The 14457-nt window shown below is 43.3% G+C and overlaps 1 protein-coding gene across 1 annotated transcript in view; it reads right to left on the reverse strand.

The window, feature by feature from the left end:
• MATN2 (matrilin 2) overlaps positions 1 to 14457 on the reverse strand; it is a 169946-nt gene that overhangs the window by 106013 nt on the left and 49476 nt on the right. The window contains exons 3-5 of the mRNA XM_069731663.1: positions 13301 to 13870; positions 8749 to 8871; positions 6853 to 6975 (exon numbers count right to left, since the gene is read on the reverse strand). Coding sequence (XP_069587764.1) covers positions 6853 to 6975; positions 8749 to 8871; positions 13301 to 13870 — 816 coding nt within the window. The remainder of the gene's footprint in view (positions 1 to 6852; positions 6976 to 8748; positions 8872 to 13300; positions 13871 to 14457) is intronic.

The raw sequence follows: 14457 nt of genomic DNA on the forward strand, positions 1-14457 counted from the left end.
TTTTTGTAGTGTTTTATACTGACCGCACAGTATTCCATCCTGTCCTATCTATCTAGCTAGACTGGCCTCCTGTGCTCATCCTGGTTTCATTCTGTGTATGTCTTTTCCCTCTCCACTCACAGTCATTACTTGTGGGGGGCTATCTATCCTTTGGGGGATTTTCTCTGAGGCAAGATAGTTTTCCTGTTTCTATCTTTAGGGGTAGTGCCTAGGGAGTGACAGGAGCATCCCACGGCTACTTCTAGTGTTGTAGTGTAGTGTTGAGCTTAGGGACTGTGGTCAGTACAGGTACCACGTCCTTCAGAGCTCGTCCCATGTTGCTCCTAAACAACCAGATCATAACAGTACAAGTGGCCAAAAGTGAATTAGATGCATCTCAAAAGAAGGAAAAAATTCTGAGCCATTTTTTTTTCTGTGCTCTGTTCTGTCTTTTTTTTCCTCTTGATCTCTGGGTGGTTCGGGATTTATGCTCTGGCATGGATGTTCAGGGTTTGTTTTCTCGTGTGCATCAGCTTGCTGCAAGAGTACAGAGTATCCAAGATTATGTTGTCCAGACTCCGGCTTTGAAGCCTAGAATTCCTACTCCTGATTTGTTTTTTGGGGACAGATCCAAGTTTTTGAACTTTAAAAATAACTGCAAATTGTTTTTTGCTTTGAAACCCCGTTCTTCTGGTGATCCCATTCAGCAAGTTAAAATCATCATATCCTTGCTGCGTGGTGACCCTCAGGACTGGGCATTCTCCCTTGAATCAGGGGATCCGGCATTGCTGAATGTAGACGCATTTTTTCAAGCGCTCGGATTATTGTATGACGAACCTAATTCTGTGGATCATGCAGAAAAAACCCTGTTGGCCCTGTGTCAAGGTCAGGAAGCGGCAGAATTATACTGCCAGAAATTTAGGAAATGGTCTGTGCTCACTAAATGGAATGAGGATGCTCTGGCTGCTATTTTCAGAAAAGGTCTTTCTGAAGCCCTTAAAGATGTTATGGTGGGCTTCCCTACGCCTACTGGTTTGAGCAAATCTATGTCTCTAGCCATTCAGATTGATCGGCGGCTGCGCGAGCGCAAAGCTATGTACCATATGGCAGTGTCCTCTGAGCAGAGTCCTGAACCTATGCAATGTGATAGGATTTTGACTAGAACAGAACAGCAGGAATTCAGACGTCAGAATAGGCTGTGTTTTTACTGTGGTGATTCTGCTCATGTTATTTCTGTTTGCCCTAAACGTACTAGGAGGGTCGCTAGGTCTGTTACCATTAGTACTGTACAGCCTAAATATCTTTTATCTGTGACCCTGATTTCCTCATTGTCGTCCTTTTCTGTCATGACATTTGTGGATTCAGGCGCTGCCCTGAACTTAATGGACTTAGAATTCGCCAGGCGCTGTGGTTTTTCCTTGCAGCCTTTGCAGAGCCCTATTCCTTTGATGCTACACCATTGGCCAAAGATAAACCTCAGTACTGGACGCAGATGACCATGTACATGGCTCCTGCACATCAGGAAAATTGCCGTTTTCTGGTGTTGCATAACCTGCATGATGTTGTTGTACTGGGTTTTCCATGGTTACAGTAACATAATCCGGTGCTGGATTGGAAAACTATGTCTGTGACTAGTTGGGGTTGTCAAGGGGTACATAGTGACGTTCCTTTGATGTCAATTTCCTCTTCCCCCTCTTCTGAGGTCCCTGAGTTTTTGTCGGATTTCCAGGATGTATTTGATGAGCCCAAGTCCAGTTCCCTTCCTCCACATAGGGACTGTGATTGTGCTATTAACTTGATTCCTGGTTGTAAGTTCCCTAAGGGCCGACTTTTCAATCTGTCTGTGCCAGAGCATGCCGCCATGCGGAGCTATGTTAAGGAATCTTTGGAGAAGGGGCATATTCGGCCGTCTTCGTCACCATTAGGAGCGGGTTTCTTTTTTGTTGCTAAGAAGGATGGCTCCTTGAGACCCTGTATAGATTATCGTCTTCTTAATAAGATTACGGTCAAATTCCAATACCCCTTGCCTTTGCTTTCTGATTTGTTTGCTCAGATTAAGGGGGCTAGTTGGTTTACTAAGATTGACCTCCGAGGGGCATATAATCTTGTTCGTATTAAACAGGGTGACGAATGGAAAACTGCATTTAATACGCCTGAAGGCCATTTTGAATACCTTGTGATGCCATTCGGGCTCTCTAATGCTCCATCTGTGTTCCAATCCTTCATGCATGATATTTTCCGCAATTATCTTGATAAATTCATGGTTGTATATTTGGATGATATTTAGATTTTTTCCAATGATTGGGAGTCTCATGTGAAGCAGGTCAGGATGGTGTTCCAGATCCTTCGTGATAATGCTTTATTTGTGAAGGGGTCTAAGTGCCTATTCGGAGTTCAGAAGGTCTCTTTTTTGGGTTTTATTTTTTCTCCCTCGTCTATGGAAATGGATCCTGTTAAGGTCCAAGCTATTCATGACTGGATTCAACCCACATCTGTGAAGAGCCTTCAAAAATTTTTGGGCTTTGCTAATTTCTATCGCCGTTTCATTGCCAACTTTTCCAGTGTGGTTAAGCCCCTTACTGATTTGACGAAGAAAGGCGCTGATGTGACGAATTGGTCCTCTGCGGCTGTTGAGGCCTTTCGGGAGCTTAAACGCCGATTTACTTCTGCCCCTGTGTTGCGTCAGCCGGATGTTTCTCTTCCTTTTCAGGTTGAGGTTGACGCTTCTGAGATTGGGGCAGGGGCCGTTTTGTCTCAGAGGGATTCTGATGGTTCTTTGATGAAACCGTGTGCTTTTTTTTCCAGAAAGTTTTCGCCTGTGGAACGCAATTATGATGTCGGCAATCGGGAGTTGTTGGCTATGAAGTGGGCGTTTGAGGAGTGGCGACATTAGCTTGAGGGAACTAAGCACCGTGTTGTGGTCTTGACTGATCATAAGAATCTGATTTACCTCGAGTCGGCCAAGCGGCTGAACCCTAGACAGGCTCGATGGTCCCTGTTTTTCTCCCGTTTTGATTTTGTGGTCTCGTATCTTCCGGGATCTAAGAATGTTAAGGCTGATGCCCTCTCTAGGAGTTTTTCGCCTGATTCTCCTGGAGTCCTTGAGCCGGTTGGCATTCTTAAGGAAGGGGTGATTCTTTATGCCATCTCCCCTGATTTGCGGCAGGTGCTTCGGGAATTTCAGGCTGATAGGCCTGACCGCTGTCCTGTGGGGAAGCTGTTTGTTCCTGATGGATGGACAAGTAAGGTGATTTCTGAGGTTCATTGTTCAGTGTTGGCTGGTCATCCTGGGATTTTTGGTACCAGAGATTTGGTTGCTAGGTCCTTTTGGTGGCCTTCCTTGTCGTGCGATGTGCGTGCTTTTGTGCAGTCCTGTGGAACTTGCGCCCGGGCTAAGCCTTGCTGTTCCCGCGCTAGTGGGTTGCTTTTGCCTTTGCCTGTTCCTGAGAGGCCCTGGACGCATATTTCCATGGATTTTATTTCGGATCTTCCTGTTTCCCAGAAGATGTCTGTTATCTGGGTTGTTGGTGACCGGTTCTCTAAAATGGTCCATCTGGTACCTTTGCCTAAGTTGCCTTCCTCCTCAGATTTGGTTCCATTATTTTTTCAGCATGTGGTTCGTTTGCATGGCATTCCGGAGAATATTGTGTCTGACAGAGATTCTCAGTTTGTCTCTAGGTTTTGGCGGGCCTTTTGTGCTAGGATGGGCATTGATATGTCTTTTTCTTCGGCGTTTCATCCTCAGACTAATGGCCAAACTGATCGAACTAATTAGACCTTGGAAACCTATTTGAGATGCTTTGTGTCTGCTGATCAGGATGATTGGGTGGCTTTCTTGCCGTTGGCCGAGTTTGCCCTTAATAATCGGGCTAGTTCGGCTACTTTGGTTTCACCTTTCTTTTGTAATTTTGGTTTTCATCCTCGTTTTTCTTCGGGGCAGGTTGAGCCTTCTGATTATCCTGGTGTGGATTCTGTGGTGGACAGGCTGCAGCAGATTTGGACTCATGTGGTGGACAATTTGACGTTGTCTCAGGAAAAGGCTCAGGAAAACGTTTTGCTAATCGCCGTCGGTGTGTTGGTCCCCGGCTTCATGTGGGGGATTTGGTTTGGTTGTCTTCTCGTCATGTTCCTATGAAGGTTTCTTCTCCTAAGTTTAAGCCTCGGTTTATTGGTCCTTATAAGATTTCTGAAATTATCAATCCGGTGTCTTTTCGTTTGGCTCTTCCAGCCTCTTTTGCCATTCATAATGTTTTCCATAGATCTTTGTTGCGGAGATATGTGGTGCCCTTTGTTCCCTCGGTTGATCCTCCTGCCCCGGTGTTGATTGAGGGAGAGTTGGAATATGAGGTTGAGAAAATTTTGGATTCTCGTTTTTCAAGGCGGAGGCTTCAGTATCTTGTCAAGTGGAAGGGTTATGGCCAGGAGGATAATTCTTGGGTTGTTGCCTCCGATGTCCATGCCGCCGATTTGGTTCGTGCTTTTCACTTGGCTCATCCTGATCGGCCTGGGGGCTCTGGTGAGGGTTCGGTGACCCCTCCTCAAGGGGGGGGGTACTGTTGTGAATTCCGCTCTTGGGCTCCCTCCGGTGGTTGTAAGTGCCACTTTTGTGAGTTCTGCTCTTGGGCTCCCTCCGGTGGTTTTAAGTGGTATGGCTGCTCCTTGGATTTAGCAGTCTGCAGCTGCTTCCACTGATTGTCTTTCTGCTCGGCTATTTATGCCTGGCTCTCTTTTCAGCCAGTGCCACTTGTCAATGGTTCTTGGTTGGATTCACATCTCTTTGGATTTCCCTGTTATCCTGACCAGTTCAGCAAAGCTAAGTCCTTGCTTGCTCTTTTCTGTCCACAGGTTGTGGACTTATCCGTTCTGTGCTTTCTATGTTTGTCCAGCTTGTCAGTATGAATTAATTCTGTGTAGCTGGAAGCTCTGGGAAGCAGATTTACCCTCCACACCTTTCGTCAGGTGTGGAGATTTTTGTAAACTCTGTGTGGATTTTTTGTAGTGTTTTATACTGACCACACAGTATTCCATCCTGTCCTATCTATCAAGCTAGACTGGCCTCCTGTGCTCATCCTGGTTTCATTCTGTGTATGTCTTTTCTCTCTCCACTCACAGTCATTACTTGTGGGGGGCTATCTATCCTTTGGGGGATTTTCTCTGAGGCAAGATAGTTTTCCTGTTTCTATCTTTAGGGGTAGTTAGTTCTCAGGCTGTGACGAGGTGCCTAGGGAGTGTCAGGAGCATCCCACGGCTACTTCTAGTGTTGTGTTGAGCTTAGGGACTGCGTTCAGTACAGGTACCACGTCCTTCAGAGCTCGTCCCATGTTGCTCCTAAACCACCAGATCATAACACAGTGCTCTAATTGGCTGTAGCTGTTAAATGGGACAGAACATCACTGCAGGAGGCCAGAATGCCCTACGACTGTCATGGAAGCCTGGCTAAGGGAAGAGAAATCGCCAGCATAAGCAAGTATCTTCTTTATTGTTTTTAAATTTCATTTTTTTCATTCTCCATTTTCTTATATTACTGCAAGTCCATGCTAGACCCGCAACCAACTCCCCAGTATTGATTTTCTACTGCGGATTTAAGCAATTCCATCTATGTCTATTGGGACAATCCACAATAATCACTCATCAAAATTCGCAAAGCTGGTGAATTTCAAACCTGAAAATTAAAGCAGCGTTTGGATGATATTAGAAAAATGTCATCCTCTTTGCTGGTTCTGTTTCCTCTTGCAGATTTTCCTTCTGAAAATCCTCAGGATTTCTGTTTTGTAAGAACATACCCTTAGGTTATGTTCACATGCAGCGTTTTTGCATACAAATTAAAAGCTACTTTTTACAGTACCACCGAAGGAAATGAAGTATGGAGTATAAGTTGGTATACATGCAATTTGTAGCATGTTCACACTGGCCATTAAACAGACAAAACCTAAGATAGAAACAAAATGAACATATACCCTGCAGTAAGTAAGTAAAATGCAAAAGATCATATAACATTGAGTACTTATTAAATTCTGTTTTTGATCAACAAAAGTGTAAAAGCCATCCTGCCAGCAACAAGGTGTACCCAAACTGGGATGGTCCTAACCTCTAGTAGGTGCGGCTTCCCTTTTATTTGAGCTGGGCATTACATTATTTAGCTTCTCATTGCTGGATGTAAACAGTCGGGCCCCGGTCCTGCTCGGCCCTTATTTGCATTGACGTATTTTTTTACACATGGGAAGGTTTTAATACTAGAGCTTAGGGCCATCCTGATTTGGGTACACCTTGACACTGGAGGGATGGCTTTTACTTTTTTTAAATCAACAACAGTATTTAATAAATACCCTATGATATTTATTTGCACTTTAGCTTTTTACCTACAGCAGGGTGTATGTTCAATTTGTTTCTTTCTTAAGTACTTTTTATAGTACTAGGAAAAGCTCCGAGATTTCAGAAATCTTATGCATATGTTATTTTTTTCTGACTGAATTTGAGAACTGCAGCCTTTATCCCATCTGCAGCAGGTCAATTCTTTGGGCGTTTTTTAAGCAATTTTGCAGCGTTTCTTTAACCATAGAAAGCAATGAGAAACAAAGTGAAGAAACGCTGAAAAAACCCCAACATATTTTCATGCAATTTTTGGTGTATAAAACTAACTTTATTCAACATACTGTAGACAAAGCACACATGTAATCCGCACCCAAAAAATTAGAAAAAATTGCTGTTAATAAGCGACAAACCAGGCATTTTGCACATAGTGTGTTTACTGCCAGGAGAGCGGTTTCTGCTACAAAAAAAAAAAAAACCCGGCAAAATACGCTACATGTGAACATAGCCTTACACAGTTTTTCATTCAAATAACAATGGAAAAGTGACACTAGCAATACTTACTGATGCAGGATTTGACATCATTGGCCAACTCATATGCGTCATAGCACTGACATAGATAGGATCCCAGAGTATTGACACAGATCTGCTCACATCCATGTTTCTCTGTGGCGCACAAGTCCTCCGCTGCACAGCACAAAAGTATAATAATCGATATTGTAGAGTCATTTCACGATAACAAGAGAACGGCAAGAATAATAGATAAAGATAAACTTATGAACATATACAAAATTCTAATAAATTTACTGTATTGTCCGCTGAGATTACAGGAAAACACACCATAGTGAGGGTAAAAAAAAAAAAGTCCTGCCGATACATTATTGCCCTTGCTATAGTATATTATGGTATAGGACTATCCAATACAGTAAATATACTCAACTGTCCAAACTAAAACATAGGGCAGCTGAAGTCCTACAGGTGGATCTTTATCTTCCCCGACATCTACCATCAGGGGAGAGTCCAGAGGTCCCATACATATTAGGCCGGTTTCACACGTCCTGATATTTCCGGTAAACACGGTACCGGAGATATCAGCATCCATGTGCTACATCCGTGTGCTGCCCGTTTGCTGCATCAGGACCACACAGATGGCCGCCAGGAAGCAGCGCTACAGTAAGCGCTGTTCCCCTGTGTGCTGTGCTGAAGCCGGCTGTCATCCGTTCTCTCCTGCTCGGCCGGCGAGCAACACGAACAGGGGAGAAGGGATGAAAGAAGAAACCGACGTGGAGTCCCCCCCTATATTTTACAACCAACCCGGCAAAACTCACAGGTGCGGGCTGCTATTCTCAGGCTGGCAAAGGGCCGTGGATATGGCCCTCCCCAGCCTAAAAACAGCAGTCCGCAGCTGCCCAGAAAGGGTGCATCTATTAAAAGGTGTGTCCAGGTAAAAACAGACATGTCTGCGTATTTTGCACATGGACACACGGTCCGTCAAAACACGCTGACATCTACATAGACCCATTCATTTGAATGGGTCTACGTGTGTACGTGTCTCCGGTACGTGAGAAAACTGTCACTACACGTACCAGAGGCACTGACGTGTGAAACCGGCCTTAGATGGTTAGTCTGAGATACATGTTTCCGCCTGCTTAAATGGGGTGTCCACTAATTTGAAACTGATGAGTTATCCTTAAAATAGGTCATTAATATCAGATTAGTGGTGGTCCATCACCAGGCACCCCCGGCGAAAAGCTGTTATCAGCTCCAGACAGGCGCCAGATGTAATCAGTGTATAGAGTGGAAAATCACAGCTCTGTACACTATATATTAGTGGCCTCTCGTGGGTATGGCAGGAAAGGTCCTATTCACTTCAATAGAAGCTAAGTTACAGTACCTGGGTGAGGCCGCTACACAGTGTATTGGACCATGATATTGCAGCTTCACACTCTGTTTACAGTCTGAGCAAAAAAAAGCTGATTGGTGCAGAATCTATTTGGTGGACCCCCAATGATCTCAGCTTGATGACCCTTCTTAAAGAGGTTGTCTACTACTTTTTAATTGATGGCCTATCCTTAGGATAGGTGATCAGAATTGCTCAATTGCGGAGCTGCTCTGTCTTCTGACAGTGGCTGTGGCAAAGTACTACGCATCCGCCTATTGATTTGAATAGAAGGCGGTTGTGTAATACCCTGCCATGGCCACTATCAGAAGATGGAGCAGCTCCACGATCGAGCAGTTCCGGCCAGCAACTGCTGCCGTCAGCAGTCAGCATGAACAGCTGATCGGCGCAGGTGCTGGGTGTCGAATCTCAACCGATCAGACATCGATGACCTAGCCTAAAGATATGTCATCAATAAAAAAATAGTGGACAACCTGTTTAAGTAGTGGACAGCTCATTTAACTCTGCTAGTAATTTTTCAACCCGTACCTTATGTGATATACCAAACAAATATGTCTTACTTTTGCAGGTCTTCTCATCAGCATTTAAGACATATCCCTGCTTGCATCTACATAAGTACGATCCTGGAGTATTGATACAGAAGTGATCACAGCCATGTGTGGTGGTAGAACAGAGATGAGGCGCTGGAAGAAAGAAAATACACATTATGTCATTATGGACAGGGAGCAATCACCTATAGGATGTCATATACATGTGATTTCCACAAGTGATGGCCAATGATCCTCCAATGGCTAGCTGCGTTCTCCAAGAAAGTAAAATCGCATTCACGAGATGTTGGTGTCTCTAAATGTCTATAACGGAAGGCTTCTCGATCTATCAAAATCCTTGACTTGTGTCTTTATCACTGTACGTTACGGAAGCTGCTCTTCGACATTTTCTGGTTAGTTTAGTTGAAGATCACATCTTTCCTTGAGTATCTGGATCACTGCCACGAGGGGAGTTCTCTGTGAATCATTGTAGAAATCAACCACAAATCCCTAAAGCTCACTTCTCATCTATTGATTTACCAGTCGCATTTACAGCAACACAAAGGGGATTCTTGTGGTTTTCTTGCCTCTCTTATGGGGCCGGTCTCTTGTTACGGCAAAGTCCCGGCGGTCTGCACTAAACCATAGGGTCCTGGTAGACCTACCATGCTTAATTAGAGGTCAGTCAATGTCATGGACTTATAACAAGCATCCTTTTTTGCTAAGATCATAATACAGAAGAAGAGCAATGAGCCTTTTGTAACACTTGCCGCATTGTTATTGAGCCAAGAGACATTTTTCCCGAACACCACAAGGTGTAAGTGGTTGAGCAGATGTTTCTTACTAAGAACCAAGCAAGTTGGATGGGATTTATTAAAAGTGGAAAATAATAAAGATGAAAAAGTTTTCTGCTCTATATTTGATGCAAATACCAAGATACAAATACCAAGATATACGTAGTGTAATGGTTCTTGTAATTTCTATTTCATAAATCAATAGTACACATGAAAATAAGAAACTTTGTAAAATATCTTATCAGAAAAATCTGCTTCTTTCTCATCCTGAATTGATCATTATTTCTCAAAATTCTAAATTCATGACTAAAATCTGTCTTCAGTGAATATCGATTTACTCATTTCTGATAATAGGAGATGGCAGTCGGTGCTCATAAAGGTCTATTGAAAACTGTAATTTCAAGAGAACTTGCAGCAGAATGTCTGCCGCCTGTAGCTCCTCCTCCTTCACCTCCATAGAATTTTAAAAGCACCAACTGTCATGTTCCATCTGAGTATTCCAACTCCATAACTAGACTGGGAGTGTCGGGCAATTGAGACTCTTGATTCTGTGGATGTCTCTATGTGCCAGTACTCAAAAAGAGATATTATCAGATAGCTTGACTCGACTGCAGAAGGCATGTATGAAGGTTCCAGAAGATTTATTTTTAAGCTGAATACTTGTAGTTTTGCACAATTATAGTAGCATTAGCTGCAACAGCTGCAGTGGGTAACAAATAACTATTCTGAACCAGAGCTGCAAGACATGAGGTTCTTAAAGGGAATCTGTCACCCCAAAATTGGCCTATAAACTAAGGCCACCGGCATCAGGGGCTTATCTACAGCATTCTGTAATGCTGTAGATAAGCCCCCAATGTATTATGAAAGATAAGAAAAAACAGGTTATATTATACTCACGCAGGGGCGGTCCCAATGCAGTCCGGTCCGATGGGCGTTGCGTTCCTGGTCCGGAGCCTCCCATCTTCGTACGATGTCGTCCTCTTCTTTTCTTCCTGCCGCGGCTCCTGTTGAGGGCAGAGTAAAGTACTGCAGTGTGCAGGCGCCGGGAAAGGTCAGAGAGGCCCAGCACTTGCGCACTGCAGTACTTTGCTCTGCCCTCAACAGGGCAAATCAGTACACCTGCGCCGGAGCCGCAGCGTGAAGACAAGAAGAGGACGTCATCGTAAGAAGATGGGAGGTGTTGTGAATTCTGTTGTCGAGCTCCCTCCTGGAATGGTACCTCGGCGAGTTCTGTCTATGGGCTCCCTCTGGTGGCTATGAGTGAAGCTGCGGCTTCTGAGTTTCCTTACACAGGTGATGTGGTTTATCCTTTGGTTGGCTGCTCTATTTAACTCCTCTCAGATCGTTACTCCATGCCAGCTGTCAATGTTTTTGCATTTGTTCAGTTCACTCCTGGATCTCTCTGGTGACCTGCCTTCTCCTGCAGAAGCTAAGTTCCTGATAGTCATTATTTGTTCACTGTTTTCTTGTCCAGTTGGTTATCATGATTTTGTCTTGCTAGCTGGAAGCTCTGGGATGCAGAGTGGTCCCTCCGCACCGTGAGTCGGTGCGGAGGTCTTTTTTGCACACTCTGCGTGGTCTTTTGTAGGTTTTTGTGCTGATCGCAAAGTTACCTTTCCTATCCTCTGTCTATTTAGTAAGTCTGGCCTCCCTTTGCTGAAACTTGTTTCAATTCTGCGTTTGTGACTTTCATCTTTACTCACAGTCAATATATGTGGGGGGCTTCCTTTACCTTTGGGGAATTTCTCTGAGGCAAGGTAGGCTTTATTTTCTATCTCTAGGGCTAGATAGTTCTTAGGCTGTGACGAGGCGCCTAGGTCTGGTCAGGAGCGCTCCACGGCTATTTCTAGTGTGTGTGATAGGATTAGGGCTTGCGGTCAGCAGAGTTCCCACATCCCACATCAAAAAGAACCTGAAGACCCACCTCTTCAGACAAGCCTACAACCTGCAGTAACCACCGATCGACCAAACCGCTGCATGACCAGCTTTACCCTCACCTACTGTATTCTCACCCATCCCTTGTAGATTGTGAGCCTTCGCGGGCAGGGTCCTCATTCCTCCTGTACCAGTTATGACTTGTATTGTTTAAGATTATTGTACTTGTTTTTATTATGTATACCCCTCCTCACATGTAAAGCGCCATGGAATAAATGGCGCTATAACAATAAATAATAATAATAATAATAAATCCCAGAGCTCGTCCTGTATGAGGTTTAACTATCAGGTCATTCCAGGTGCTCCTAACCACCAGGTCATAACAGGGAGGCCCCGGACCGCGACGCCTCTCGGACCAGAACCGGACCGCAGCGGGAACACCCCTGGGTGAGTATAATATAACCTGTTTTTCTTATCTTTCAGGATACATCAGGGGCTTATCTACAGCATTACAGAATGCATTACAGAATGCTGTAGATAAGCCCCTGATGCTGGTGGCCTTAGTTTATAGACAAACTACTAAATGGCAAACCTTATGGCATAACAACGCAACAGCAACAATACAAGATAATACCAAATGATTCTCAATTTGTAGAACATGACACTCATAAATAGGAAAATCTGTCTTCACCGACTACAGATTTTACCTGTAATATGAGAGCGAAAAATCAGCCTAGTAGAAAAAAGATGATTTTCTGATAAGATGTATAACATTATTTTCATGTCTACTCTTTTAATTTATGAGATAAAAATTAAAATGGTTACTCTTTAAGTTTCTGATATCAAGTGCAATCACTAAAAAAGAAGTACACATTTTACCAAACATATTACACAGAAGTGATGGCCACAATGTATCTCCCACCTGTAAACCTTGCTGCCTACCGGAGCTAGCCGAGACCCTGGAGAACACTATCAAGGCCAAATTTTCTGGTGTCTGGTCATGTGATTGCCGTTATTCAGAAACAGCGATCACAAAAAAAAGTGTGCCAGCTGTTTCAATGATTTTTCTCCCTTCTGACATGAGATACATTGAACACCAGTTCAAGAAGCCCCGACGCGCGTTTCGTGTAAGCTTCTTCCTTGGGTGGGGGGGTGGGGGGGGAAATAATTGTACACTTTAACAGAGTATTTTTACTGCCTAGTAACTGATATACTTTTTTGGTATCTACTCCTTCATACTATCAGTATTTATTTATATGAGCAATTGTTGTGCCGTTATACTATGATTAATGGGTGGGCTACAATTCAGTTCAGGTTTTCTATGGATTTCTTGATCACTTTTTTGTGCAATAGCTATTGCTTCATATATTTTCCTAGAAATACCTTTAACATTTTTGAATACCAATTGCAATTCTTGAACTGGTGTTAATTTATCTACACATGATATTTGCTCGGAGAGCAATACACTGTGTGTGCGGCTATTTTGTATTCCCTTCATTTTTAAGTGTATTGTAACAATGTATGTTTAATAAAATATGTTGAAGCTTTTTCTATTTGGCACGTGCATCCATTTTTTTGTAGGAACTGATTAATTGGAAGTGCCATTTATTAGGCCGATCTTTTTGGTAAAACTGATACAATGCAAGTATGGAAAATGGACAGTTTTGCACACTGTCATCTGAACCTGGAGTTAAAAGTAGTCAGATGGTACCACAAGTAAGAGAAATGTTACAAATAAGCGCGGGTGAATGTACTGACTGCTGGGGCCCCTTTTTAGACATGTGGTGTGCAGCTTCGGGTAACAGAAATGAGGACTCCAGTATATGGGTCCTACTTTTTGGATAAACAAGCCCCTTTATTTCCTGGATCCATGTATCCATATTAGTAACAAAATATTTAGATTTATAGGTTCTTACCGCAAAGTTTATTCTGGAACACAGATGTCAATGTTTCAATCTGGCTGAAATTGGCCACCAAGAAGACATGTTCGTCGTGAGGTTCGCTTCCAATGGATTTCAAGGTTTGCATATCCACCCGGCCCACCCCAATTGCAAAAATCAAGATTCCAGAATTCCTGGCTTTTGCAGAAATTTCAGATACAGGATCCTGAGGTCTGCCATCGGTCACAATCATGGCAATCCTTGGCACGTACATGTCTGCAGGACGCGCACCCTCAGACTCAGAAAATGCAATGTTCATGGCATATTGCAGCGCCAGACCAGTCATGGTGCCAGTGGCTAGGTGCATCATTCTCTTGACGGCACGTTCAATGTCAGATTTTTTTTTGTATGTTTTCAAAGAAAACTCATTTTTCACTGTACTGCCATATTGTAATAAGCCCACCCTAGTTGTGTCTTGGCCAATGTCAAGGAATTTTAACACAGTGATGAGAAATTCTTTTACTTTTTCAAAGTCATATGGACGGACACTTCGGGAACTGTCAATGATGAAGACGAGATCCAGCGGTTTGCCGTGGCAGGCTTCTCCTGTAAAATAAAACATGGTCAAAATGGAAATAATCCAAAGGAAAAGGATCATGATATTCATCTGCTGCAATAACCTGTTTAGAGGCATCAGGTGGTCAGGTGTTTTAGGTTTTCTGAACGTGCCATGCAACATGAAAATTGCAATATTGCATTGTGACAACACATCCAATAATCGGCAATTCACAAAATCATCACAACCAAACCTGAAGGATGCAAAAAAAACACAAATCTGTAGGAGTTTTGTTCACATATGACATTACCATCATAGAAGGCAATGCAAGTTGTGTGTGACTGCAACTTACTTGCAACTCTTCTGTGATCTATTTTTTTGCAGACATGTTTTGGTTGCGTGACTCCTCCTTAGGTAGTCACTGGCTATGTACACACAGAGTATTTTTTACTAATGTTTATTAAAGGAAACTGATCAGAACCTCCAAGTTTTTGAGGAGTTTTGCATTTTTGAGAAGGCTTTGAAGAGTTTCCTCTCGGTTTCTACTCCAAAAACACTTAAACTCCATGCGCACATAGTCGGTGGCACACATCTTTTTGAGATAAAACCTATCTAAAACCGTTCAAAAGAATGAACA

The sequence above is a fragment of the Ranitomeya imitator genome, chromosome 6 (genome assembly GCF_032444005.1).
Source record: "Ranitomeya imitator isolate aRanImi1 chromosome 6, aRanImi1.pri, whole genome shotgun sequence".
NCBI lineage: Eukaryota > Metazoa > Chordata > Amphibia > Anura > Dendrobatidae > Ranitomeya > Ranitomeya imitator.